This window comes from Carassius gibelio, chromosome A11 (genome assembly GCF_023724105.1).
Source record: "Carassius gibelio isolate Cgi1373 ecotype wild population from Czech Republic chromosome A11, carGib1.2-hapl.c, whole genome shotgun sequence".
Classification (NCBI taxonomy): domain Eukaryota; kingdom Metazoa; phylum Chordata; class Actinopteri; order Cypriniformes; family Cyprinidae; genus Carassius; species Carassius gibelio.
Window position 1 is genome coordinate 16,716,300 of NC_068381.1, and position 27,683 is coordinate 16,743,982.

The following is a 27,683-nucleotide window of genomic DNA, read 5'->3' on the forward strand; positions in this document are numbered from 1 at the left end:
TTTAGTAAACACATGTTTATTGAAGGCAAAAAGTACAACTAGGAATGTCATGAAGAACAAGATAAAGACTAAAAATAGTGTAATCCTGCTTTTATACTGAACTTTTTTTTTTTTCTTTTTGCATGATGATGGCCCATAGCTGTAATCAAAATATACATGTTTTAACGGATATAAAAACCCATAACTTTTAATATTGTGGTACAAAAATAGTATTTACACCTCATCTGTCCACTATAAGAAAAAACACTATATAATCTAAGACAGATGTTGTATATTGAGTGTTTTTAATGTTGTGCAAGGATGCATAAATCAGGTTTTATCCAGCCACTGTGAAGAATACAAATATTTTAAGATTGGTCCCACACCAATAGAATAACATGTAACAAAGGGGAAAGAACATCATACACAGAACCCAATGTAAAAAAAATAAGACTAGTAAAGTAAAATAAATTGATCCACTGTGAAACATTGCTGGGAATAAGAATATTAGATTTTTTGTATATTATCTGGTCTGAGTGGCAAATCATTTTGGGCCTCATTTTGGGCCTTTATAAAAAAAATAATGAACTTGAACGGTAATGCAGCTGAATGTCAAGAAATGCTTTTTAAAAAAGGCACTTGTCAGATCTGAAAATAAGGGAGGTTTGGGAGAGAATAAAGGCCAAACGCATTTTACAGAGGTCAATAAAGGCCATTGCAGCTCTATTAAGACTATTATTATGTTTAAGACTTTATATGCTTTGCACAATTCAGCAGATGTGCTGATTATCAGTAATATCCGACGGCCGAATCACCTGAACTGTTTCCATCACACCGTTCTCTACAGAAAAGCAGACATACACTGCTCTGAGGACACGCCGTTTGTCGTGAGGCTAAAAGGTGTCAGGATGTCCCTTACAAAGGAACACAGAGGAAAGGCTTTGGTATCAAGCTGTAGTATACACACAGGTTCATGGTTACATAAAATATATGTGCCAATTAAGTAGAATAGTTTAAATAATCTACTCTTGCACACAATAACATAAAGCCAGATGCTAAACATCTACACAAAGGACAAACAGTAAACGGCCAGCGGTTAATGATCCGCTGACCACAGCCAACATGCAATGGCCCACAGTATGCAAACAATACAAATCTAGACAAACACTTTTAGATTTACACACAAATGATTGCATAAATTTGAAGGAGGAAAATGCCTGTAAACATTCTATGTCTAAAGAAACAGTATAAATGCTAAAGCTAAAGGATATGAGGAGTACAACCCTACTGGGAGATACGTAATGCAGAGGTGCCGAGTTTTAGGCCTGTACCATCAGCCCGATGAAGTTACCCATGTCTCACAGGAGCATAAGAGCATGAAATGGACTGTAAACTACAGATTTGCAAACATTAGTTGCAGATGTTTGACTGAGGTTTTGGAGATCTGAAGCAGTAAGGCACAAATGGAATCAAAGGCCTGTAGTGGTTTATCTCTGCTTCTACAGAAATCAAGCCTTAAATAGGCTGAAAGTGAGAGATGGAGTAATGCATCGAGTTAATGAACTTCTCGGCCCAACTAATAATACAGCTGTTCTAAAACCTTGAAAAAATATATTTATATGTAAAATATCCACTAAAATGTCTTTTAAATAAAATAATGGAATGATGGAAGTGAGCATTGTGATTAAGACTCATTAAGGTTTGAAGTGACTGGCCACTCCAGTCCTTTCCAGACTATATTTCTCTCAAATGATGGACTTGGAGAAAGAGACCCTAAGATGGTGGTTTTCTCCGAGATCATGGTTGTGGAACTGGATAAGGGACTCGATCGCTTCCTCCACCGAACCCATCTGAATCAGAGCCATCTTGCGATCCTTCCTGAAAGTTGAGGAATTTGTTAGTATTTCTGGCAGATATTTACGTGCTGATGAAAAAAAATAAAATAAAATTGGAGTTTAACTCTAAATGACTAGGTGAAAAATGATTTAAAAACCACTGACTTAATACTAAAAACCTTAAATAACTAAATTAAACTAATAATAAAATCAAAATTAAATAATAATAATAATAATAAAACAGCTTGTAATGTAGACTTCTTAGTGCATATAGGTGATCTGACTTGTAACATTTTTTATTTGCCAGCAAATCAAAGATTTACCATTATGAAACAATTTATGAAATTATAATAATCAAAAAATTACAGTGAGAAACAACACAATGGCCTAATGGGGCATTCACACCAGATGAGACTTGCACGAATAAATCGTGTTATTTGTACAGTATTGTTCAAAATAATAGCAGTACAATGTGACTAACCAGAATAATCAAGGTTTTTAGTATATTTTTTATTGCTACGTGGCAAACAAGTTACCAGTAGGTTCAGTAGATTGTCAGAAAACAAACAAGACCCAGCATTCATGATATGCACGCTCTTAAGGCTGTGCAATTGGGCAATTAGTTGAAAGGGGTGTGTTCAAAAAAATAGCAGTGTCTACCTTTGACTGTACAAACTCAAAACTATTTTGTACAAACATTTTTTTTTTCTGGGATTTAGCAATCCTGTGAATCACTAAACTAATATTTAGTTGTATGACCACAGTTTTTTAAAACTGCTTGACATCTGTGTGGCATGGAGTCAACCAACTTGTGGCACCTCTCAGCTGTTATTCCACTCCATGATTCTTTAACAACATTCCACAATTCATTCACATTTCTTGGTTTTGCTTCAGAAACAGCATTTTTGATATCACCCCACAAGTTCTCAATTGGATTAAGGTCTGGAGATTGGGCTGGCCACTCCATAACATTAATTTTGTTGGTTTGGAACCAAGACTTTGCCCGTTTACTAGTGTGTTTTGGGTCATTGTCTTGTTGAAACAACCATTTCAAGGGCATGTCCTCTTCAGCATAGGGCAACATGACCTCTTCAAGTATTTTAACATATGCAAACTGATCCATGATCCCTGGTATGCGATAAATAGGCCCAACACCATAGTAGGAGAAACATGCCCATATCATGATGCTTGCACCTCCATGCTTCACTGTCTTCACTGTGTACTGTGGCTTGAATTCAGAGTTTGGGGGTCGTCTCACAAACTGCCTGTGGCCCTTGGACCCAAAAAGAACAATTTTACTCTCATCAGTCCACAAAATGTTCCTCCATTTCTCTTTAGGCCAGTTGATGTGTTCTTTGGCAAATTGTAACCTCTTCTGCACATGCCTTTTTTTTAACAGAGGGACTTTGCGGGGGATTCTTGAAAATAGATTAGCTTCACACAGACGTCTTCTAACTGTCACAGTACTTACAGGTAACTCCAGACTGTCTTTGATCATCCTGGAGGTGATCATTGGCTGAGCCTTTGCCATTCTGGTTATTCTTCTATCCATTTTGAAGGTTGTCTTCCGTTTTCTTCCACGTCTCTCTGGTTTTGCTCTCCATTTTAAGGCATTGGAGATCATTTTAGCTGAACAGCCTATCATTTTTTGCACCTCTTTATAGGTTTTCCCCTCTCTAATCAACTTTTTAATCAAAGTACGCTGTTCTTCTGAACAATGTCTTGAACGACCCATTTTCCTCAGCTTTCAAATGCATGTTCAACAAGTGTTGGCTTCATCCTTAAATAGGGGCCACCTGATTCACACCTGTTTCTTCACAAAATTGATGACCTCAGTGATTGAATGCCACACTGCTATTTTTTTGAACACACCCCTTTCAACTAATTCAACTAATTGCCCAATTGCACAGCCTTAAGAGCGTGCATATCATGAATGCTGGGTCTCATTTGTTTTCTGAGAATCTACTGAACCTACTGGTAACTTGTTTGCCACGTAGCAATAAAAAAATATACGAAAAACCTTGATTATTCTGGTTAGTCACATTGTACTGCTATTATTTTGAACAATACTGTACGTATTTGGAAGCTTGAACATCTTGAGTTTATTAGCTTCATCAGCGGTTGAAATTCACTTCACTGCGAATTCATGTCATGGGAGGGGGTTGTTCCAGTTGGGTTCACGCAAACATGTCCTAGTAGGTTGGGGACCTAGTAACATTGCCGGGTTCAGTCCCAGAACGAGCGCTGTGTAAACAAAAGCCAGAACTAATGCCGTGTCGTAGTGATGACGCACATTACCGCGTGACTCTTTAACCAGGTGTTTTGAAGGCAGATCAATGTTCGCAATGAAAAAATGTGTGTAAACTGTAATGAAGCAGAGATCAGTTAGTTCCTCACTTTCTACGCTGACGCTGAGATTGTTCGCCAGCTTAAGTGAAAGTTAACGTGCCTAGCGTTTTCGACTCGTACATTACACGCCACGCCCTAATGTCACGTGTCTTTAAGGGACCTTTACGGGTTGTGAGTGAACACACACACAGATACCGGGGTAATCACTGGCAGTGTGAAAGGGGCAAAAAAGTGACCCGGGAGCAATTGACGCCACGCATTACCTGTGTATTTTCCTGAATTGCAATGTGAAAGTGGCTATACAGTGACGATGACTTTGTCCTCCATTGCTGTTCCGGATTTTCCCTTCGCTCGCTACATCGTAATCACGTCACTACTAGAGCAAGCTCCTGATTGTTTAACGCAGTGCGAAATCAGATTTTTCAACTTGTGCAAATCACGCGTTTCGCGCGTCTAAACGCTCAATTCGCGCGACAAAATGCTCAATTCGCGCCACGTCTTTTGCGAATCACACCGCACGATGTCTATCTACGTCTTTGCATTGACTTAACATGTAAATCACTCGTGGTTAACGCTTCATTCACGTCTGGTGTGAACGCACCATAAGATGCAGAAATTCAATATAGAAATTAATTTGATATAGAGTTTGTCCAGATAACAATCTTAAATGAATTATTAATAATAATAATAAATTATTAAATGATAAAAAAAAACAATTATTAAAAAAATATATAGATTTAATTCAGAATATAATACTCAGTACAGAAATTAATAAACAATTTTGTTTTAACAAAGTAGTATAGATTTGACTTTGTTAAAGCAAAAAATGTAAACATAAAAAAGGTGCAAAATTAAATAGTTTTAAAATTATAAGCTAAATGTTTAGAAATATGTGTGTAATGTGCGATAAAGGAACACACATTATCAGTAACTGGATGTGATTCGACCATATCAATAATTTCAAATGACTGTTATACTACATAAATGTCACACTATGATAATGTCACACTTTTACACACTTACTGAAAGAACTTGAAGTTTTTGACCAGAGCACCATTGCTAGCAAAGAGCATCTTGAGATCATCTTCGACAACCAAGGGTCTAAAACAGAGACAAAGTTATAGGTGAGGTTTGGGTTTTTAAAGTCATAGAAAAACAAGAGGCTGATGTGTATAAACTCACGGGATGTTAGACAGGTGCAGGGTAGATGAGGGAGGAAAGATGTTGGAGTAGTTTTTGGAGCCTGGCTTCTTGAAGCGATGGAGAGGAGAGCTGCTGTAGTCTTTGGTCAGCCCCTGGTCTTCATGTCCCTCCCGTGGCATCTGGACAGTAGTGTGTTTGGACAGCGTGATGCGCAGGGGCCTGCCGTATAACTTCTGCCCGTTTAGATGACTCATCGCTGAAATATAAATGTTTATCTATGAAATAAATACTGAACTATTCTGCACCTTAGTTCCCCATTACATCTATCAGTATATTATGAAAACTAATTTGTGTGCTAGCATGTGCTAATTACTGGGACACGTCTGACTAAGTTTGTGCTTTAAAGCACACCTAAAAAAAAGGTGGTGTATATATAAGTTTTCTGCTCTTTCTGCAATTAAATTGTAATAATTTTAAGGCTGTTTACCCAGCTGAGCCTGGGTCCCGTCAGACATCTGTATGAGAGCATTCTCTTTCTTGTTGAACATGATTTTCACTCTCAATACATCCCCATATACACCTACAAAGAGAGACGGTTTCATGTCAGATATAAATATACAGCATGTTATGATCAGACACACCTCATCAAAACCAGCCTGAGCTAGAAAACAACTTCAGTTCACAATCAAGATACTCCATTCTATCCCCTCATCACATGCTCTTCAAGGTAAAAATATACATATGCATAAAAATTTAAACTAGTGTCTAATAGCAATCTTATCAGGGGTTTAATTGAAATTGCTTTAAGAAAAGACTGAAAAATTTCTTAGTAAAGAGAAAGTTCAAGTGGATTTGCAGCTCTTAAGAAAACTGCAACATGTGCTTTTAGTTCGTTTTTCGATCTCCTGAGGAACAGATTCAACGGATCGACTGAAATTAGAATCGAAAGATGAGTTTTCAGGGGGATGAAAATGAACTTAAAAGCAGGAGTCTTGACTATTAACCAAGTTTTTTAAACATCTTTTCTCCAAAAGACATGCAATTAAAAAAAAGGTAAAAGAGGAATGGTTTTCAAAAGCATGCAACATTTTACAAGGCGCAAATTTGCTTTGTTCCATCATTAAAAAGCTGCAGCCTTCCATCTGCGTTCAAAGGAAGTGCTGCTGTTCAGGCAAAGCTGCAGCTTTTCATGACGTATCTCATCTCAACACACCAAATACTGCAGAAAACAAACGAGGCGCTCAAAGAATCAGGCCTCACAGATGCCTTGTGTGGACACAAAATCTAATTAAAAGAACAGAACAAACGAGTGACAAAAAAAGATGCTAAAGGATGACATACCGAAGAGAATAAAGAGGCAGTTTGGCGTAACTCTCTTTAAAGGACAGCAGAGGGGGGGCAGCGGAGGAGGAAGAAACAGGTAAAGATCGGAGGCAGAGTGGAGGTTCAACATATCCGAGGCAGCGAGGCAGTTCCACGGGAAATGGCGAAAAACGGTGGTTGGATCATGAAGATGGTTAATGGATTGGGAACAGAGAGAGAGAGAGACAGAGAGGGGTGGGATTGGGGGGGGGGGGGGGTGTAGAGAGAGAGAGTTGTTTGTGTATCATGTTGGGATGTGTGTGTGATTGTGGGATGATGTTTAATTGTGTAATTGTTGGTACAGATCAGATGAGTAGAGACATATGGTGTGTGTAGCCAGATGGCAAAGGAGAACGAGATTTGCAAAAAAAAAAAAAAAAACAGAAAGAGCAATAGGATGAGGGGAATGGGGAGGGAGAGAAATAGGAGAAAAAAGGAGGTAAAAAAACAAAACAAAGTCAGTATACATAAAGAAATACAAAATATAGTGCTAAAGTTAACAGAAATTTCACCAGTTTAACAAGCTAATTCTTAGCGATTAGTTACTGGAGTCAACAATACACTAATTTCAATGTTTAAATGCACTTTCCGATGGCCTGTTTTACAAATAAATACAAATAAAAGAACAGAGCTTCTGAACAGACCAACAGAAAATACAATTCTGGCTATTTAATATTTGGAGGAGATGAGTGAAATATGAAATAAAGCAGCAACATATTCAAATGGAAGCAACAAGAAGAATGAAGCTCAACTGAATGGGATTTTGTATGCAAAACCTGAGGATGTTAGAGGAAGAAATGACACAGGGGTGAGGACACTTGAGTGATTAAAGAGACGGAGCTTCAGTTAAAGAAACGCTAAGCAATGGGCTTTGTGTCCTGCAATTACTACACGACAATAGATCATAAATGCACTAAATTTAAAGGAACATTCAGTTCCTTTAAAGCAGTATTGTAATAGTGACATCACCAGTCTATAATATCCATTTAGTCCAGTTAATTAGGAAAATAACTGTGTGTGCTATTGTTTAAATTTTAATATTTATTATACTATATATTATATAATATATATTATATATTATATATTAAAATGTGTTCCACTAAGGTTTTGCTGTGGTGCTTTAAATTATATTTATACCAAACGTTTTACATTATAATTTAAATTGTACTTTTTGTTTGGAAAAAAAATGTAATTGTTTATATTTTAATCATACATGTTATGAAATTCTAACTTAATTTTTTTTTTTTTTATACAATTATTTTGTGCTGCCACTGTCGGTCAATTTCACACATTTATACCAACATTTTTACATTTAAAAAAGTGTTTCAAATATTTTGTTGAAATGCCAGTGCCACTGTTTAAATTTATATTATCAATATTTATTAAATATTAAATATTAAATTATTTATTAAATAACAGTTTTTGTTGTGGTGCTAAATATTATACTATTATATTAAGTATAAATATTTACACCAATATTTATATTATACTAATATTAAGTGCTAATGTTTTAATATAAATTAAATATTAATAAAATTAAATAAAATTAAATATTAATAAAAAAAAAAATCTTTTAAAAAGTGTTTCATTTAGTGTTTGCTGTTGTGCCATTGCTTTCATCTAAATTATTTAATCATTGTGAATTTACATTTGATACGATTTCTGCTCTGTTTATCGATTATAAAAATGTAATTAAAAAATTAAAAAAGGATCATTAATAACAAAAAAAAATTCCATAAACTTGCTCAGTCTTAGTGTTTAAATAGAAATCCTGGGCCCTATCTTGCACCCAGCGCAATTGACTTTGTACACCGACGCATGCGTCATTCCTATTTTGCACCCGCGCAAAGCGCGCTTTTCCCTCCACAGAAGCACGTCGCTAAACTAGTGAATGAACTTGCGCTCCCTGGGCGGTTCAGCGCAAAAAAGGAGGCGTGTTCCGGCACAAACAATCCCTGGTGCTTTTTTGCTGTTCCATTTAACAAATAGCGCCACTGACCAGAAAAGTCAGTGGCGCGTTGCGCGTTGTTCATTATGCTATTTTAAGGGCGCATGCTTGACCATAATGTATAGCGTGCACAACGCGCATACACTTTGCTCATGTAATCTACACAGATGCAACAGTTATTTTTGCAAATCATAAATTGTTACACTAAAAAAATATTAACACATGAGATGACGGAAATCATTGTGGTGTGCCACGAAGACGTGAAAAAATAGGCATAAATCTAGTTTACAGATTATTCAGGCTAATTGTAGTAATTAAGGATCAGACCTGTTTGCCCAATAGTGGCAAGACATATATGTATATAAGGACATCTGACAAACTGGCTATTTCCTCCCACGCCTGTTTAACCGACGCTATTTTGGGTGGGTTTCTCCCATCCCCATACAACACAACTTCTCGGTCTTTCACTGCTCTTACAAGAACATCAGTCTCCTCGGCTGTGAACCGCTCCTGGCGTGCGCCTGGTAAATACGCCATAATAATAGAAATCCATAATGGAACTTGCGCACCTGCTTTTAAAGGGAATGTTGGATGACGCTCTGATTGGTTTATTTCACGTTACGCCCAAACCACACCTATGAATAATGAAGCTACTTCAGACCAACCCATTTTAGATTTGCGCCGGGCGCAAGAGCCATTTATCCCGCCGGAAAAATAGCAACAGCGCCGAGATCCGCCCACAAAGTTACTTGCGCCTCGCGCTTTGACACTTGCGTTTCAGATCGTTAAAATAGGGCCCCCTATGCACTTCTAGGTCCATCAGAGACTGAGAACGGCTAACCTCAGGGTTCAGGTTGCTGACCAGCATGACGCAGTGGGTGCCGGGGAGGGACGGGAAGCCCAGTCTGCTTGCAGCCGCAGCGGCCGCGGCTGCCCCGGGAATGGCCAATGAGGCAAGGGCTCCGGGAACCCCAGGTATTGTCAACCCTGTTCAAGAAGGAGTCAAACGTACTCTATACATCACAATACAAATACAGACAAATGAAACATAGGTGTTAGACTCAAGTGGTGTGTCATTGTACCTGCAGCCTGCTGGATAGCAAAAGCTGGAGGGAAGGCGTGCGCTCCTCCATATGGCGTGGCAGAGATGATCCCGGGAGCAGCTGCAAAATACCAGGATATTTAGACTTTTTAAAAGAGGCAGAATGGGACTATGGTTGTATGGTCTAATAGTGTGCTGGGTGTAATCTAACACCCGTTTGTACCAAAAGCAGCAGCCAGAGCGTGATGTTCAATAGCAGGTTGGCTGTCCCCAGTGGGCAGGTCCGGGCGAGTGTAGTCACGACTCTTGTCGTTATTATATTTGACGTTTAAGCTGGAAAGTTTGGAAAAGCTGATGCGCAAGGTACAGCAGCCATTGTAGATGTTCTGTCCATCTAGAGCCTGATTAAAGAGAGATTTATATAAAAACTGTGCCACAAACATGTCAAAATCTATATAACTGCGATCCGCGCATCACTAATTAGAATAATCATCTGCACAATCTGCTCGCTGGTTATTTATCCTGAACGAGTGTCATTTATATTTGGGAATTGCTTTATCTTGCGTTGGTACCAAGCCTCCACAAGCTTTTATATTTGTGGTTTCCAGATTTCAATAATTAAAATCACCCTCACCCAATCAGTTTTTACCTAACTCTGTTCATTATCTGCACAGTGGTTTACTTCCCAACCAGGCAGTCATGTGTACATGCTCTGATGGAAAACAAAGTCTAAAACAAAGTTTCAATAACTGTGGCTACATATTATGGCTGATAGATGGTGCTACTCACCAGCTTGGCATGCTGTGCTGTCAGGCCATCAGCAAACTGGAGGAGAGCTTGAAACTGGTTGTTTTTTGTGAAAGTAATCACTTTCAGCACTGTGCCAAACTTGGAGAAGATCTGTTGAGGAACCAAACATTTTAGTATCAAACAACCATAACTGGCTACAGTTAAAGGCATGGTTCACACAAAACTGAAAAGTCTGTCATCATTTACTTACCTTGATGTCATTCCAAACAGGTAAGACTTAAGGTTAATCTTTCAAACACAAATTAACATAATTTAATGAAACCTGAGGGGTTTCTATCCTTCCACTCAAAGTCCAGATAACCAAAACCAAAAAGATCCAAAGTTTATAAAAGTGTTTGCCGTAAAATAAAACCTTCGTCACATATAGAGATTATATCTCTTGACAAGACTTAGATTAAACTACTCGATTCCTATGGATTTGTTTCACAACAACTTTATGAACCTTTTGGATTTTTAAAGAATAGAATAGTCTCAGGTCTCTTTATGAATTCGAATTATTTAACTTTTACTTTAATTTTCACGCTTTACTTAAAGTGTTATATATAATGCATTATAAAAGTAGTTTTAATGCATTAGTTATTCTGGTAACACTTTACAATAAGGTTCCATCAGTTAATAGTAGTTAATGTACTAACATCAGGGTTCGTACAGAAACTGAGAAGACTTTAAGCACTACTTTTTTTGTTTTCAAGGACTAAAATCAGAGATCACAAAATTGTTATTATCTTTCAAATTCTAATAAATAAACGAATAAAACAAAATGGTAAAAGTAACGTGCAGCACATGCAAAGCATGCAATGGCTGTGGCAACTTGAAAAGACACTATGGTAAAGTTATCGCTTTCCTTATTCAAATTGATTTTCTTTTAATGAATATATGATTGACCTGAAGAGTAAAAAAGCATTATCATACACTTGGACAATTATGAGTTATATCATGCTTGTAGACACTTAGGGGTGTGACAATACACTTATCTCACAAGATCCAGATACATGGTTCACTAGAATGAGATTATTTTAATACTATTTTTAAGAAACTTTCAATGCCAAAATATTGGTCTTTTAATCACAAAAAGCAAAACAATGTAGTTTTCTTTTGAAACATTTAACTAATCTAGATCCTTAACTAATGATTATCTTGGTAATCAAGTAATCTAAATCCACTGATTATTTTTGACAAGCGAGTAATCTGATATTTTTTAGTAATAAAAATAGACCTAAGTGCAAGCGAGGGTTTGAACTTTCATTTTGAAATCATGACGTTCAACAAATCACAAAGGCTTAATAGAAATATGTTGATGTATTCCCCTCATTGTTTGCATAGTTTTATGAATGATTTACACTGTTTTCTCACATAAATGTAACACAAACTCACAGTATATGCAGAGGAAGAGTTTGTGGACTGAACTGCTGAGATGGAGACGCGCTCCAAGCTTGTAAATGATAACAGTGCAACAAAAAAAGCACCTCAGACTTTATATGCGTCCCCAAATGAAACCCAAACAAACAGCACATCCAATAAAAGACCGAACAATACAATGCAAGTACTTTCAAAGGTTTCACCACAAAATCAACTTTTTACTAATATCGCGAGACTACTTGTCACCTTAAAGAGTAATACCTTGAGATCTCATACCCTGCTTAAAGCCAGGGGAAACAGCTCTTTATTTATATAAGACGTAATGCATCGTTCATTTTGCAAGAAAACAAATGAATTTTATATATACTGCCTTTTAAACATTTAAGTACTTTTCATAAATGTCTGTTTTCAAGGCTTTTCCAGGGCTTAAACTGTATGAACCCTGTAACATGAACAAACACTGAACAATACATTTATTACAGTGTTTATTAATATTTGTTAATGTTAATGAAAACACATTCAGTGCATTAACTAAATATTAACAAGCACAGCTTTCGATTTTAATAATGCATTATTAAATTTTGGAATTAACATGAACTATAAAATGTATTACGATATACATTATGATTAATTTTAAAAAGGATTATACATGAAGGTTTTAAGTAAAGTTACCAAAATGTCCTACTTTATGAGTTGAAAATTAACCAAAGTCTTAAGGCTTTGAAACAACATGAGTGTGAGCAAACGATGACAGTTTTTATTTTTGGGTGAACTATCGCTTCAAGTAAGAAAAGAACAGCATTGCAGAGAACTAGAGGAAGTGTATACCTGGTGTAGAACATCTAGGGTCACAGGGTAAAAGAGGTTTTCAACAATGACCCTCAGGACAGAGCTGGGGCCAGCCATACCGGATGGGTCAATGGCACCTAGAGTCATGCTTCCTGCATGGACAGCATTCACCGCCTGCAGTGCTGCCTGTGCCCTCTGTAGACACCAAAATGACATGGTTTAGGTCTTTTTTTCCCATTCCATTTGATTGATTTTACACCTATCTATCCATACATGCCTTTTTTTGTCTGAAAATGCACGAATAAAATTTGTAGATGGATTAATCTGGACAAAATTAAGTAAACTCTGTAGGCTACGTTTCTGTGTTTACTCAAACAGGATGAAGCAAAGCAAATTAAGCGATCCTCCAAATGAGTGCTGATGGGCTGCAGCTGTGGAATTCACTGCTAAAGGCCTTGAGAGGCATATAAACTGTGTTTAAAAAGGAAAAGGCAAAAAAACAAGATGCACGGAAGAGAGCAAACCAGACCCTCCGCTCGTATCAATCATCATGTGCACAGCTGCTGCAAATAACGCTTTATACATTTCGGCTGTCTTTATTTATGTAAAAACATATACAAATGAATCACCATGTCAGAAATGTGTAATGAAGCCTCATAAAGCTCTGTACGTGGAGCGTGTGCTGGCCGCTGAGAGCATCTGAAGCACATACCACTTGGTTTGGTGAGTTGTCTGTTTTCAGCTCTTTGTGGTTTGAGTACTGCATGAAGATGGGATGATTTCTGATGACGGGCGTTACAGAGGAGTAGTAAGTAACCATCGTCTGGGCTGCTTCTTCAGAATTCATTTCCAAGAAAGCCTGCACAAAAATGCATATCATGCAATTTGCCTTAAGCCCGGAAAATGTTCCACGCAAGCACATAAAACAAACACTTCTAGCTAAACCAACTATTGTGAACTATTAGTACAATTTAAATGAGCATTTTTCTATTTTAACATAAAAATATTTATATTGGGATAATTCGGGAAGTCATTCTTATATACTGATTTGCTACTCAAGAAGCATTGTTATTATCATTCTTATTATCAATTTTGAAAACATTTGTGATGCTTAATTTTTTTGAGGAAATAGTTACATAGATTTATATAATTATAAATACTTTTTTCAAGGTTTTCCAAACAACATAATTTATTTGAAATATATATTTTTTCCTAAAACTGTCACTGCTGATCAGTGTAATGTACTGTTGCTGAATAAAAGTATTCATTTTTCATAAATTCAGTGTTATTTTAGTCTTAAATGATGTTCTAGTTTTTATTAATAGTTTGAATTGGTTTTGCATTTCATTTTTATTTATTTTAAGTTTGTAATTTTATTAATGTAAAGATTATTTGTAATTTCAGCTCTTGTCTTAAGTTAAACTAAATGAAATGTTTCCTTGGGAACCATATTAAAGCTGTATTATAACAAGTTGAAGTTTTTTACATTTTATTTTACTTTTTTTTCCTGTTTTTTTTTTATGGTTTTAGTTATCTATAATAACCATGATTTTTTATAATACAACACATTCTTAACAAGACACTCACAAACAATAATATCTAGCGAAAGAAATACTGCAATCAGACATTAACTTATCGCTGAAATAAACTTATTATTTAATACAAAAACAATAACACAAATATTGGGAACAGAGATAATATTTTTCAGTTTAAGTGCAGCTTATTTACTTCAAAAATGAAAAATCCAAAGGTTTTGGATGGACTATGTTAATTCAACCTCGTCTCCTATTTGGAGCTAATGCCGAGAATCTCACGGGTGGAGAGGGACTGATACCTGGTTCTTTCCCTTCAGCATGAGCAGATTGGTGACTTTGCCAAAGGGGAGGCCGAGGGAGATGACCTCCGCTTCGTTGATGTCATTGGGCAGCTTCCGGACATGTATAACTCTGGACGGGATGCCAGGACTTCTGATGTCACCTTTGAACTTCTTGCTGTCGTTGCCGTTGGCTGCATAGAAAGTAGATAATGAGGGGGGATTGAGATAAAAAAACTAACCAATAAACAAATAAAGAACAAATAGATCCTACCTGCTGAGCTCATGATATAGGACCCGCTGGAAACACAGGAGAACAACTCGTCAGATCCTCTCTGAAAACAAAATTAAATCAAAGAGGAAAGCTCCAGGTCAAACAGTGTCCAGTAACATGTTTAGACAGTCAGTTCTGAGGTTTACAAACCTAAATAGCACACTTGAAGTAAAGAGGGTAAAACTATGATGATAAACTAATCCAACCTTTAGCCTGAATGGATGTCCAAATAAGGACAAGTTTACATCAGAAAACTCTGATGTGCGATTAATTTTCCTGTGCAAACAGCATTGCCTTAGAGCGGGTGAGGTCAGAGATCAACCACAAGACATCCCCCACCAGAAACCTATGAAGAAAGATCTCACTAGACCATGGGCAGAATGGTGGTCTTACATTTCTGTGTCGTCAGCTAGTGAGTGTTCAGACTGAAACTTGCATTTGCGCTTTCACGTTTTCCTTTGTTTAAGGAAGGACAGAACATGTCCATGTGAAGGACCAGGCCATTTATACAACTCTGCATAGTTTCAAACAACACATTTTAGCCCAGCTTAAGAGGGCAGATCACCCAAAAGTTTAATTTAATTTAATCACCCTCAGGTTGTTCCAAACCTGTATGAGTGTCTTTCTTCTCTTGGACATAAAAACATATTTCAAAGAATGAACAGTTGCCGGTATCCATTGACTTCCATAGTATGGAACAACATAATAATAAGTCAATGGGAACCAGAAACAGTTTAGTTACCCAGATTCTTCAAAATATCTTCTGTGTTGAGGAGGAGAAAGAAATTCAATCCAGGTTTGGCACCGAGTGAGTAAATGACAGAATTTCCATTTTTGGGTGAACTACCCCTTAAAGTAAATATTAACAAAAAAGTAAATACATCACAGTTCTGCAAATAACATTGTCTGTCTCATTTAATCTGGACAATCAAAAGCAAATGTTTCTTCTGATTATACACTTTCTGAGTGCAGAAAATTGAGAATGTGACAGAAGATTGCTGAATTAAGACTGTCCAGTCACGGCGTATGACTAAAGCAAGAATGAATTAAGCATATTCAGCAGAAACTCCACCCAACCACACAGGCCTGCCTTCCACATGTTAAAATTCCACAGTCAAGCCGCTCTATGAGAACCACATGTAAACACACTCAGCTAAGAAACAAAAGGGTTACTGCAAAACAAGCTAAACTTAAACATAGAACTTAAAGCTGCACATTACTCTTAACTAAAAAAAGATTTATAGCAATCATCCAATAACAACTTTTAACTGTTCTGTACTTAAAATATTATGTACTTGATCGGTTCACTATCTAAATGATCCTTTTAGCAGTAGGACTACTATTCTAGTCGAATGAATTTCTGCTTTTGTGTTACCAACATGTATATTGTGATGCGTGTTGTTTGCTCTCAGCTATTTTAATAGTTAGGCTACCTTATAACACTCACATCAGCTAACAAAATGAAATCTTGAGAAAATCACATTACATATATTACATATATATATTTCATACTTTACATTACAAGGTTGCAATGCGTAAATTAATAGAATTAATAAAACTAATAGTTTTTAGTGCTTTATTTTATCATTTATTTAATATCAGCCATAGCATTAAATCATTATCAGCTTATCTTTCTCCCCGGTGCACAAACCTGGAACATTCTTTCAAAGCTTCTAGAAGGTTTCAGACAGAACTATCTCTGTGCATTTAACATAGTTCATTGAGCGTGACAAACCCAAACATCCAATGCGTTAACTTTTTGTTAGATATGGCACAATGAGATTCTTGGTTAAAACAGATGAATGGGTGTCAAAGACACGGGGAGGGGCGAAGCCTGCAACAATTCACAACAAACCCAAAAAACGGGCCGTTACCACAGCAGCTACGATTGTAATGTGCTCACCATGGAGACCTTGTGTCTGCGCTGCAGGTAACTGAAACCCAACCCTGACCTGAATACACAAGACCCATTATCTCCAAACGCCCAGGTGTGCCTTTCACCCACAACTACTGCTCAAACTTGAGCCATTTACCACACTAATCATACAGGTTATGAGCACAGCTCCAGACCCCAGTTATTCGTAATAATAGAGACTCTATATACACACACACACGTCACTGCACCAATTGCCAAATATGGTGGCCCATACTTAAAATTTGTACTCTGCACTTAACCCATCCAAGTGCACACAAACCCGTTTACATTATTGCGGCCCAAGTGACGTCTTTAGAAGAGGAAAGTCGTTTTAATGCATAGTTGTAATTGTAATGCATGCTGCATTTACACTATGATGAAAGTAATTTCACGTTAAATGGTAACACAAGAAGTTTAAGATTCCTTTTTTACTGGGCTAATTTACACCACACTTAACAAGTTTACAATCCACAATAGTTAAAACAAGGTGGGACTATTGCGAATCGTTGGCTTGCTATAATCAGCACCAGTGACCCACAAGCTTTCGACTTGCATTCTTTATGAAATACCGAGGACAAGAGAGAGAGACTGGAAGCATCAAGCGAAACCCCATGTGACCCATCAGCACCTCCCCCAGCCATCATCCCTCTGATCAGCACTGCTGGACAAACACAAGAGCTACATGTGTGTGCTGAGTGATGAGCCAAACATATTTGCATTTGATGAATAGACGGCATTCATCTCGTCATTTCAAAATAGCCAGAGGAATCCCTGAGGAATGTCTCTAAAATGGGTTAAATCATTTGGCTGAGGTAGAAAGTGCACGGAAACAATAAAATGCTTGTCACCGGTGTTCACAAAGACAAATAGACTTACCTGAAGATCATCTAATATGCCATAACATCTGATGACCAATTAAAAAAAAAATGAAACTATAACTGAACATCTACTTTTCTAATTTTAAATCAACAAAACCTCTTTTGTCCTGATAAAGCCATAGAGGGGCCATAGAAAAATACATTTCTTGTATATTTGGTTTCACTCAGACATACATTGCTTTTATTTATTATCGTTTTTGAATTACTGCACCTCATCCCACTATTTTAATCTTTCATCAAAATTTAATGCTCTAAAACAACTCTCTTCGTCTGATGACATCACTTAGGCCACAATAATGTCAACCAATAGCCAAACAGATATTTAGGAGGTTTTGTTTTAGTAAACTTGCATTCAATTAAGCTCAATTATTGTCTCCTTCAATTGTCTGCTAATCAATTCCCAATCTAAAGCCAACTCCTAGCCAACACCTTTACTCATTAAATATGCTATTTCACTCAGAAATCTCATGATACAATAGTAAATTAGGTTCTGAACAGGGTTCCACACTAGCTGGTTTACACTATCGAGCTAGGACCGGGCGTGCTAGTGCGTGCCAGGGCCAGTCGCGTTTCCACTGTCACTTCAGGGGCTTGATCGTGCCTCGCCGGCGCTTCCTCGGGGCCAACGGCCAGGGTTTTTTGGCCCGATGAAAACCTTGGGCCAAAGCGGGCCAGCTGGGGCTAGAGGAGTGATTATGAACAAAGGTGGAGTTTCTCCGTGTCTAGAGAGCGTCAGCGCGGATCATTTCAGAAAGATAACAGCTTTAACACCAGCATTAAAGACGTTTTAAAATCAGTTGAGCTCAAAACTCACTCTTAGTCAGCAGCAAGCGTTTGAAATAACTTAATCCGATGTGGATTATAATCACCAAACAAGGCAGAAATATTTATAAGCGATGTAAAAGACTATGCACGCTAAACATTAACGTTACCATGGTAAACATGCTAAATATGACCGCTTGGATAAATCAGACGTCAGCTTCTTATTCTCTGTTACAATTGTGTATTTATTAAGTAACATTTTATCTGTCGTCTCGTTTCGTGAGTTTAGCTCCACGTTGCATAATAATGATTTTTGTTCGGGAGCTTTTATAAAAAAATAGAGAGTCTGCGCTGCGGATCATTTCAGAAAGATAACAGCTTTAACACCAGCATTAAACACTTTTTTTAAATAAGTCCAGCTCAAAACTCTCTCTCAGCAAGTGTTTGAAATAACTTGATCCAATGTGGATTATAGAATCACCATACAAGGCTGAAATATTTATAAGCGATGAAAAAGATATGCACGCTAAACATGTTACCATAGTAAACATTGTAAAATATGACCGCTTGAAGAAATCAGACGTCAGCTTCTTATTCTCTATCACAATCGTGTATTAATTAAATAACTCATATTATCTGTCACAAGCCTCGTCTCGAGAGTTTATCTCACGTTGCCTATCATAAAAGAATATAGCCTAATAATGTTTTTTGTTCGGGAGCTTTTATAAAAAATAGAGATATTATCATTCATTCTAAATATGACGGCTACTGTGGCTAATAAACAGAAACAGACTCGACTGAATAAGCAGGCTATTTTCATGAGCATTAAAAATAAATAAATAAAATAGAAATAAGTGTATTTATGTGTGATTAATTTTGAGTCCTGATAAGTTAAATCAATATCATCAATGCATCACTTATTCTATAGTTAAAACATCGATGCTTTTGAATTTGAATATATAACAAAGCATGCAAACAAACGGCCGCTTTTATCATGTTCGTTTTGTGATCGCACATGTTCCTATTTGTTAGTTTTCTGATAACTTCTCTTTGATGGTGAAATTTTGAGGTTGCATGACGTTGTTCTGAGAGGCTCCAATGTGGAAACCCTGCGCTATTCTGGCCTCGGTGCTACTGGCCCGGGGCTATGAGCCCCGTCCGGCCCGCTTTAAGCCCTGGCTCGCACTGGCCCAACAGTGGAAATGCAGCTATTGTCTTTATCCTCCAGCTGATCTGAACCGGAGACAAAATCCAGAAAGATGCCCCTTACAACTATTTTAAATCCGAAACTAGGAAATCTCTTTAAAATTTTGCAATTAGCTCTTAAAACAGCGCCCCTCCCTGTACTGTGGTAATCATCAGATAAATGAAGTGCCTGTAGGTTTCATGCCATAGATGTTACTGCATGAGCATGTAACTAACCTAAATAAACCTCATGAATCAGCCTTTGTTCCACATCCTGAGGGTCCCTCCTCACTAGCCACATACCACAGGAAATAATCTTTAATGAGGGAACGAGCGGGAGTGTTCATGTTGCGGCCTTGTGAAGGCCTATCCAGACAGCAAGTTAGGGATTTCTTAACTATGTGTTTCAAATATTATGAACCACAATTTGTTCCTAAAGTTAAATGATAACTTAAGAGTTCATAAAAAGATGAGAATGCGCAACGTGGCATGGCACAATGCCACAGAGCTCGACTTGTCCTAACAAATCTCTGATTCCCTTTGAAAATGATTCACCCCATTGTTGCCAGGATGAATCATGTCTGGAAGGAGTGATAGCACAAGGTGTGGAAGCCACAAAGGCCATGCCAATTCTCAATTCGGAGAGTCCTGGCACACAAATGGTCATAGGACATGAAGCAAAACAATCTGCTCCTTAACCAACCAAAGACGTATAGCACGTGTAGTAGTGACTGAAGAACGAAAAATATGATTCTTACCTTTGTGCCAACTGCAATATCATGAACAACGCTGTAAAAGAAAACAGATATTGAAGAAAAAAAATGAGCGCATGAAACCAGAAACAATAAATAAATAAATGCATGAAAAGAAAAACAGAGAACTATTGTGACCCAATGCATTTTTTTTATAGTCCCAATGAAACAAAAGGTAAAAAAAAAAAAAAATTCACGTAAAGATATGTATTATGTAATTTAAGAATCCAGTCCATTTTTATATAAGTCAAAATGTGAAATGAATATCCTATACCTAAATATTAACTGTAAGACTGTAAGTCTGGCTAATGAGTGCAATATTTCAATTGGCTCATGTTGGTTAGATGCTTTTCCCATTAAAGGAATAAGCAGTTGGAGACTAGACTGATCTCCCTCAGAGCTAGAAATATGAGTGGTATTTTGGGTCAGTGTATGGTTGAAGATTAACCCCCACATCCTGTTTCACATGAACTCCCAGAAACGCTCCGAAAAGCCCTCATTTCAACACGGCGCAGCATGAAAGCTTTTATGTTTGAAACAATGGCTAGAAAAAGAAACAGACGGTGCCAAAACAAAGTTCTGATACGTTTTCCCTGAGAGGGAATAACCTTCATGCAAATGAACGAGAGCGCTAACAAGGGGGCCCTATGGTCTGGGGTCATTTCGTCACCATAGCTGGCATGTGCTTTTAGTATCAGTATCATCTTAGATGTCTAGTTTATCTATGTATATCAAACAGACTAACTGGTGGACGTTTAAAACCATTTACCATGTTAACCACAGTTTCCACCACACTGCGGCAGCTCCAACAGTAACTGGTAGTTTTAGCCACTTAAAGAGGTTGCTATTCAGCAAACAGGGTTTAAAACTTATTTTTAAAAAAAAGTTTTGTGAAAGGAGATGCGTTTGAGAAAATGTTGTGTGTCAAATTCAGGAAGCTGAACTAAATTCCCTATAAGTTGTTTTATTTATGTATTCCTAGTTCGTTTGTCATTTTGTAACCCGAAATTACCAACATAACAGAAATACAGTTTAAACCTCATATTTACAATGCTGTAGCTATAAACATTTAATGAACAGTCTAAAAAAATAGAATTGAGCCTCTAATGTATAAAAAAAGTCAAGGCACACCAGTGTGAATCATATTCAGGAAATTAAAATGGCTAAGTAATTACAGTGTTTTGGTGGAAACTATGGCAACCGTGGCGATGTTTTTTCAGTGAAGCACAGTAATACACTTAATTATATTTCACTCATCAAAACTTAAATGCAATCAATATACGGTTATAAAAAGAAAGAAAAATAAAACACCAACTATGAGCTGAATTTTCAGATGGACTTACTCTAATTCTGCGTAACTTGATCCCAGAGGATACAATTCAGTCTCTAGGCGGCTGCACAGGGAAAAAGATGTCAATGCCATCACACAACCTACCTATTCAATTTATTTAAATTCACTTTTATTACAGTATTCTGGTCAGAAAGAAAAACTGAACTTTTGGGGCTTGTTTTCCTATTGAGGTTTTTAAGATTTTTGCTCTTTACTGCTTAAACTTTAATCGATGCAACAAGTCCTCTTGGTGGAAATGTCCCTAGATTTACCCAAAAAAAAAAAAAAAACGCGGATTAAAAGGGAACAAAAAGTAAACGTGACCATGACAACATCGAGCATCAGGCAGAAACCTGGTGTAAGAGAAAACTACGGGTTGTTTAAACGCAAATGCTGCTGATGCGAGCGCGCGTGATGCCCAATCTAACAAAACAAATATATATACTTTACAGTTGGTAAACGTACGGTTTCCTTCGTGTAGTGCTTATCGACTGGCCAGCATGACTTGTTTTCCATTCATAATAACGTAGCATCACTTACCCGTCCATTGCACAACGAAGAACAGCAGCTCTGATCCGCAACTTTGCTGCTTGGCTGAGTTTTCTTAAAGCGCTACAAAATGGCGGAGCGCGTTGAGCGGAGCCTCAGCGATGAGCTCGGTGATTGGTCAATCCCGGTAAACAGTGGGCGTGAGGGACACGAGAAGGACTGTGATTGGGTGAGACGGGTTGAAAGCAAAGGGCGGTTACAGTTGAGGAGCGAGAAACTGCGTGCGTGCTGCGCATCCTAGTATTGTATTGTTCCGAGTCTTTGAAGAATGGACTAGTCGCTTAGGAAATAGGGTTTTCTGTTCAAACAATGGATTAACGAGTTGTTCCATCAGTGAAACAGTAACTTTACTTGATGAAATAAATGTATGATATCTAATTTACTATTAATCTAATAAAGCACACTTTTTAGTCTCTAAAGGTCAGTGGAGTTTAGACACAACAACAACAAACTGAAAGCTCATATAACCGCCCAGACAGCACACATACACGTTAAAGATCACTTAATCTGGAAAGCATCTGCTGTGAACAAACATCTGATAGATGTCTTAAGATGTCAGTTTTATTTTCTAAACATCTTATAAGACATCTTCTAAACGTCTATTTGACATCTATTGTATTGCATCTAAACGTATTGCAGATGAGCAAACACTCAAAAAATATGTCTTGTAGATGTCAAATAGATGTCTCTGTGATATAAGTGTGCTATCAGGGCGGCTCCATTAATATTTCAGGTTGCAGTAGTAGTAGCAGAGATCCATTACATCTGATTAGGGACTTGATTGTAGTTTCTACAACATAAAGCATGTCTGTGTGTGTGTGTGTGTGTGTGTGTGTGTGTGTGTGTGCAAATAAAAGGCATGAAGGTTTCAGAAGAGCAAAGTAGAGCAATGATGAAGCATGAACTTCATCTTGTGCTTTTCTGACAAAATAACCGGTCTTAGGAACTTTTTGTTGTTGCACATTGTAGAGACAGTCTCCTGATCAGACACATATTTTGTTGGATTGCTGTCCGTTAGATTTAAGTGCTCCTTAAATGACCTCCTTGACGTCTGGGAGCCTCTGGAGTGAGACGGAGTCTCTCGTGACCAGCTGGCTCTTTACTGTCATTTCACTCTGTTCAAGTTTTGGTTTGGTGAAACCATGTTGTATGCATGAAAATTGATACTTGTTTCTTTCATATAAATTTTAGTGATATGGCATGTCTGATGTGATCTAAAATAAAAGATTTAATTTAAACCTACTAAAGAGTTTACAAGCTTCAGACGTCTTGTCCAGAAGGACTATGGGACAAGGAGAGCTTTGGAATCAGGTATTATCATCATCAATAATAACCTGTTATCACACTGAGGAAATTACCTTTTCCCTGTGCCACACCTGCTTAAAGCTAAATAATAGATGGGGGGCTGCAACAGAAACTGAGACACATTGTCTCCAAGGTAGCCAACCAAATGCATCACGTGACCTGGCCAGGTAAATAACAGGCCAGAGTATAGAGGCCAAGTAATCAGATAAGCCAAACTTAAAGCTATCAGAGTTAAAGAATATAACCAAAGCTGTTTCCAAAATGTTATGTTTTGTAAATAATACTGACTTGGAAATGATTTAATAATTGAAGTACAATAGGGTACATGTGTTTGTCATTTATGTGGATCAGACTGGTTTGATTTTGCTTATGCACAGGATGACACGAGTCTCGTCTCGTCTACAAAGACAGTAACGTGTAAAACCATCTGTGAGAGGGCAATTTCTTTTTTAATACTTCTACCTGCCAAGTTTCCTAGAAAGAAAAGAGGAAAAAAAAAAGATCAACACTGTTAAGAAACACTGTCAAAGTCACTCATATATTTCCATTACAGTGGTTAAAAGGAAACACACTATAAAGTTAAATATATGTGCATGTTTTTTTACATGTTGTATTAACATGTAGAAACATTGTATAAAAAAATAAATTTTACATATCTACATTTAGGCACATTGATGCAGCATTTCTGTAAACAAATAACTTTATAAAGCTTACACTGTACACCACTGTAAACCAATATAAATTTATTTAATAGTGTCTTTCTTTACAAAAGTTACTTATATTTACGTTTCCTTTACAGTGATGTTATGTTTACAGAAACAGAAAGTTATTATTTACATGTTTATAGAAACATTATAAAAGTATATGTATATTTTGTCGTATTTCCCTATTTGATCCAGTGTTTTTGTTAACAATTTTATAAAGCTTTTCACTTACACCACTGTAAACATATACATTTAAATAACTTTGATGTTCCTGTACACAAGTTATTTACATATTTCTATTAAGTGTAAACATTATGCATACAAAAAACACCTTTAAAGTTATCTATACTTTACATGTTTTCATATTTCTATCCATGCAATGCTTCTATAAAATAAATTGATAAAAGTCTCACTGTACACCATTGCAAACATGTAAATATAAATAACTTTGACACTGTGCATACATTATTTATATTTGCATGTTTCCATTATAGTGTGTAAGGAAGCACATTATAAAATAATTTTTTTACAGAAACACCAAATTATTTATATTTAAGTTTATAGAAACATTGTATAAAAGTTATGTTTTACGTTAACATTTATTTGATCTATTTGTAAACATAACTTTATAAAGCTTTTCCTGTATACCACTGTAAACATAAATAACTTTGAAAGTTGTTTATATGTACATTTACATTATGGTGGCATACAAGAAAAAAAAAATCATTTAAATGTATACAGAAACACTACAGATGTTATTTATATTTTCAGGCTTACAGAAACATAGTACCAAAGTTATTTATATCCGGATGTTTATTTTTATGTATATATTTACATTTACAGCCCTTTGATCATCCTCCAACAGTAAATGTTTAGTCTAGTCTTTAATCATTTGCCCAGGCATTTAACAAGGGACCATTCTGGTAGTTTATAAGGAGACAAGCAACAGTGTATAGCTGGTTGATGGTCCCAGTGTCAGAAAGAGGCATGACGGTTTCCAACAACTTGTGTTGCATCACCCTGCCCATGAGACGCTCAATGTGGACCCTCAGCCGAGCAATGGACTGCGTTTCCCTCACTTCATCAGCTGGCATCTGTTCCCTTTTTAACAGATAGGCAGGCCGGTAAACTTTGCATGGTACAAAGTCATCTATAAAAAAACCTTTGTTGACCATGATGGCCATTTCAGGTTTCAGGAGTGACACAATCCCAGACTGCTTCAGAAGCTCCTTGTCACTGACAGATCCTGGATACACAGATGACACAAACGTGACTGCACCATGCGGTGCCATGCCAATCAACCCCAAGTAGGTGCAATGGGACCCTTCACCTTGAAGCAGGAGAGAAGATGGAGATTGGCAACGCAGCTCTATGCGGTCAATCACTACATGTGTGTCTGGATAGTCTTGAAACTCCTTTGGCATGTGAGCCTTGACCGCCTCCTCAGACATCCAGATGCGCACAGATCCAAGGATGGCGTAGAGAAAACTGGCCCATCTTGTAATGATTTGAATCACAGAGGACTGATGGATGTTGAATCTGTGGGCCAGATCTCTCTCTGTTAGACCAACTGATAGATGGACCATGAAGAGGAAAAACTCATCCATGGGCTGCAGGTACTGACACTGTTAACAAAAATGGGAAAACATTTTTCTAAGGTGTCTGTTTATATAGAAAAAAATAATACTGGTAAACAAAAAATATATATTTCCCTATTCCCCCCACACGAAAGCTGTAATTTATAAAATCATAACTGATAAATGAATTATAAATTACTTCAAAATTAATTATTTACAGATGTACTGCCTGATGATCCATCTTCACTGGTTGTTGCTGCCCTGGCTCTGGTCAAACGAAGCATGCTGTGGGACGCAGGCTCGATGAGTCTCCAGAACGCCATCAAGTGGTTGTAAGTGGCAAATCTACAAGAGATGCGGGACAACAAATGTGATGAACAACCTTATTTTTTGTAAGCTACAGTGTGCACTAAAATGTAAGGCTTGTAAACCCTTGTTTAAAATGGACATTTTAGCATACTTAGAACTCGTTACTTACAAGTTATTTAGTTTAAATCTATATAAATGCAATGAAATGAATTAAGATTGCTTTTCTGATCATTTAAGGAGTGTTCGAGTACATACTGTGCATAATTTCATAGATTATGTAAATAAACTGACATATATACATATACATACACACACACACACACACACGCATCATGCCATACACACACCTTGCGAGCAAGTTAACAAGAAAAAAAAAGTAAAGTTCTTTAAAAGTACTATTTTAAACCATGAAAAAAAGATGAATAAAACCATGATTTGAAGTGTAAAGTAAAAAAAAAAAGTCGAGATGATTTTATGTATAATATGTTAATGCACTACAAGTGCACATTCAATACAACCACTTAAATAGGCTACTACTTAAATTAACATGTATTTAACAAATATGAAAATGTTATGAAAACATTTATTTAAAAAAAATAAGAAGCGCTTACCTAGTGTAAAACCGTATGTCATCGTCGGATGCAGCAAATCGGTCCAAACTAAATCTCTGAAGGAAAGCCAACTCAGCCACGCGTCTCTTCAGGCGCTCGACCTCCTTTCGGAGATGCTCGGTCTGATCCAAAGCCACATCATCCTGGACAGGAGATGAGCAATAATCGTGCTCCTGATGCTGGAAGAACTTAGGCACATGTTCTTTTTTAAACGGAGAGTCGCGTCTCTTCTTCCATAACCCGATGCGCTTTGTTGCTGAAGTGGAGTCGCTCCACAGGAACAGCGTGGGCTCGACGCCCTTCTTCAGCAGTCGGCGTGCCGTGGGAGTCGAGGGCTTAATAAAATCATCACTAGTGAAGTGTCGACTGCAGACTCGTGTATTAACAGTGACATTGTAATCCTCACGACGGATATTTTGAAGCCACTTTTTGCGCATTTCCTCGTTCATAGGAAAACTGTGAAAACTAATCACTGAATTATACCTTGAGGACATTTTACAGAACGGGACACAGCAATAGAGAGAAGATGAACCTTCACGCCGAAGGTATTTAAAGGTTTCTGAACTCATTATTAAAACGTTAAATTTGAATTGAATATACTATAATGGTAACGTAGCTAGTGTATAAATATAATTAAAAAAAAATGTGGTCGATAGTTAATCGAAATATATCAGAAAGAGTTAACTACTACCACACTGTTTCCTATCGGTGAATGCTTTACCGGAAGTTCGCTAGACACTGAAATTTTGTAGGAAATACGTAGGCAGTACGCATATTCTTCTTCTTCTTCTTCTTGTTTTACGGCAGATCGCAAACTTTTAGTGAATTACCGCCACCTATCCCTCTAATGGACCCAGTACGCATATGGCAAGCCGCTTTAGCATTTAATGCCATTGGATCCAGTAGCATAATTTAGTTTTGACTAGTCAAAATTCCAGATATCTGTTCTGCGATTTTGACTTATTGACTAGTAATAATAGCTACACAACTGACTGGATCGTTTTATTAAAGTCGGCATGAAACGGAAGTTGAGATTGTCATTTTTTCCTTGCTGTGACGTATATCCGAGTTAAACGGCTTCTGAAATTAGAAAGAAATGTAGG

General features: G+C 37.1%; 2 protein-coding genes across 5 annotated transcripts; both read right to left on the bottom strand.

The window, feature by feature from the left end:
• On the bottom strand, positions 1 to 22,164 carry LOC128022497 (polypyrimidine tract-binding protein 1-like). 4 transcript variants are annotated; one of them, XM_052610129.1, is made up of 16 exons: positions 22,066 to 22,154; positions 21,539 to 21,589; positions 20,202 to 20,232; positions 14,704 to 14,764; positions 14,451 to 14,623; positions 13,329 to 13,475; positions 12,656 to 12,811; positions 10,448 to 10,558; positions 9,882 to 10,059; positions 9,699 to 9,779; positions 9,458 to 9,603; positions 6,648 to 6,681; positions 5,794 to 5,886; positions 5,346 to 5,562; positions 5,187 to 5,264; positions 1 to 1,857 (listed from the first exon to the last, which is right to left on the bottom strand). In XM_052610129.1, exons 1-16 carry the CDS (start codon positions 22,071 to 22,073, stop codon positions 1,725 to 1,727), a joined length of 1,698 nt encoding a protein of 565 aa, XP_052466089.1. In that variant the 5' UTR covers positions 22,074 to 22,154; the 3' UTR covers positions 1 to 1,724. The 4 variants fall into 4 exon arrangements, with proteins under 4 accessions (XP_052466089.1, XP_052466092.1, XP_052466090.1 ...); XM_052610132.1 differs by lacking the exon at positions 22,066 to 22,154 and adding an exon at positions 21,692 to 21,751; XM_052610130.1 differs by lacking the exon at positions 21,539 to 21,589 and having other exon boundaries at positions 22,066 to 22,164.
• Positions 22,165 to 24,878: 2,714 nt separating this feature from the next.
• On the bottom strand, positions 24,879 to 27,332 carry si:ch211-262i1.5 (uncharacterized). The gene is made up of 3 exons (XM_052610136.1): positions 26,581 to 27,332; positions 25,879 to 26,005; positions 24,879 to 25,708 (listed from the first exon to the last, which is right to left on the bottom strand). Exons 1-3 carry the CDS (start codon positions 27,147 to 27,149, stop codon positions 24,968 to 24,970), a joined length of 1,437 nt encoding a protein of 478 aa, XP_052466096.1. The 5' UTR covers positions 27,150 to 27,332; the 3' UTR covers positions 24,879 to 24,967.
• Between the last annotated feature and the right edge of the window lie 351 nt (positions 27,333 to 27,683).

What these genes read in the sequence shown, in the direction of transcription:
- si:ch211-262i1.5 (XM_052610136.1), bottom strand. Translation starts at nt 27,149, where the DNA reads ATGAGTTCAGAAACCTTTAAATACCTTCGGCGTGAAGGTTCATCTTCT. An exon ending in GACATACGGTTTTACACTAG is followed by an intron (nt 26,006 to 26,580) that starts GTAAGCGCTTCT and finishes CATCTCTTGTAG; the next exon opens with ATTTGCCACTTACAACCACT. An exon ending in GATCATCAGGCAGTACATCT is followed by an intron (nt 25,709 to 25,878) that starts GTAAATAATTAA and finishes TTTTGTTAACAG; the next exon opens with TGTCAGTACCTGCAGCCCAT.
- LOC128022497 (XM_052610129.1), bottom strand. An exon ending in CCCTAGATGTTCTACACCAG is followed by an intron (nt 10,559 to 12,655) that starts GTATACACTTCC and finishes GTTCCTCAACAG; the next exon opens with ATCTTCTCCAAGTTTGGCAC. An exon ending in CGCTCTGGCTGCTGCTTTTG is followed by an intron (nt 9,780 to 9,881) that starts GTACAAACGGGT and finishes GGTATTTTGCAG; the next exon opens with CTGCTCCCGGGATCATCTCT.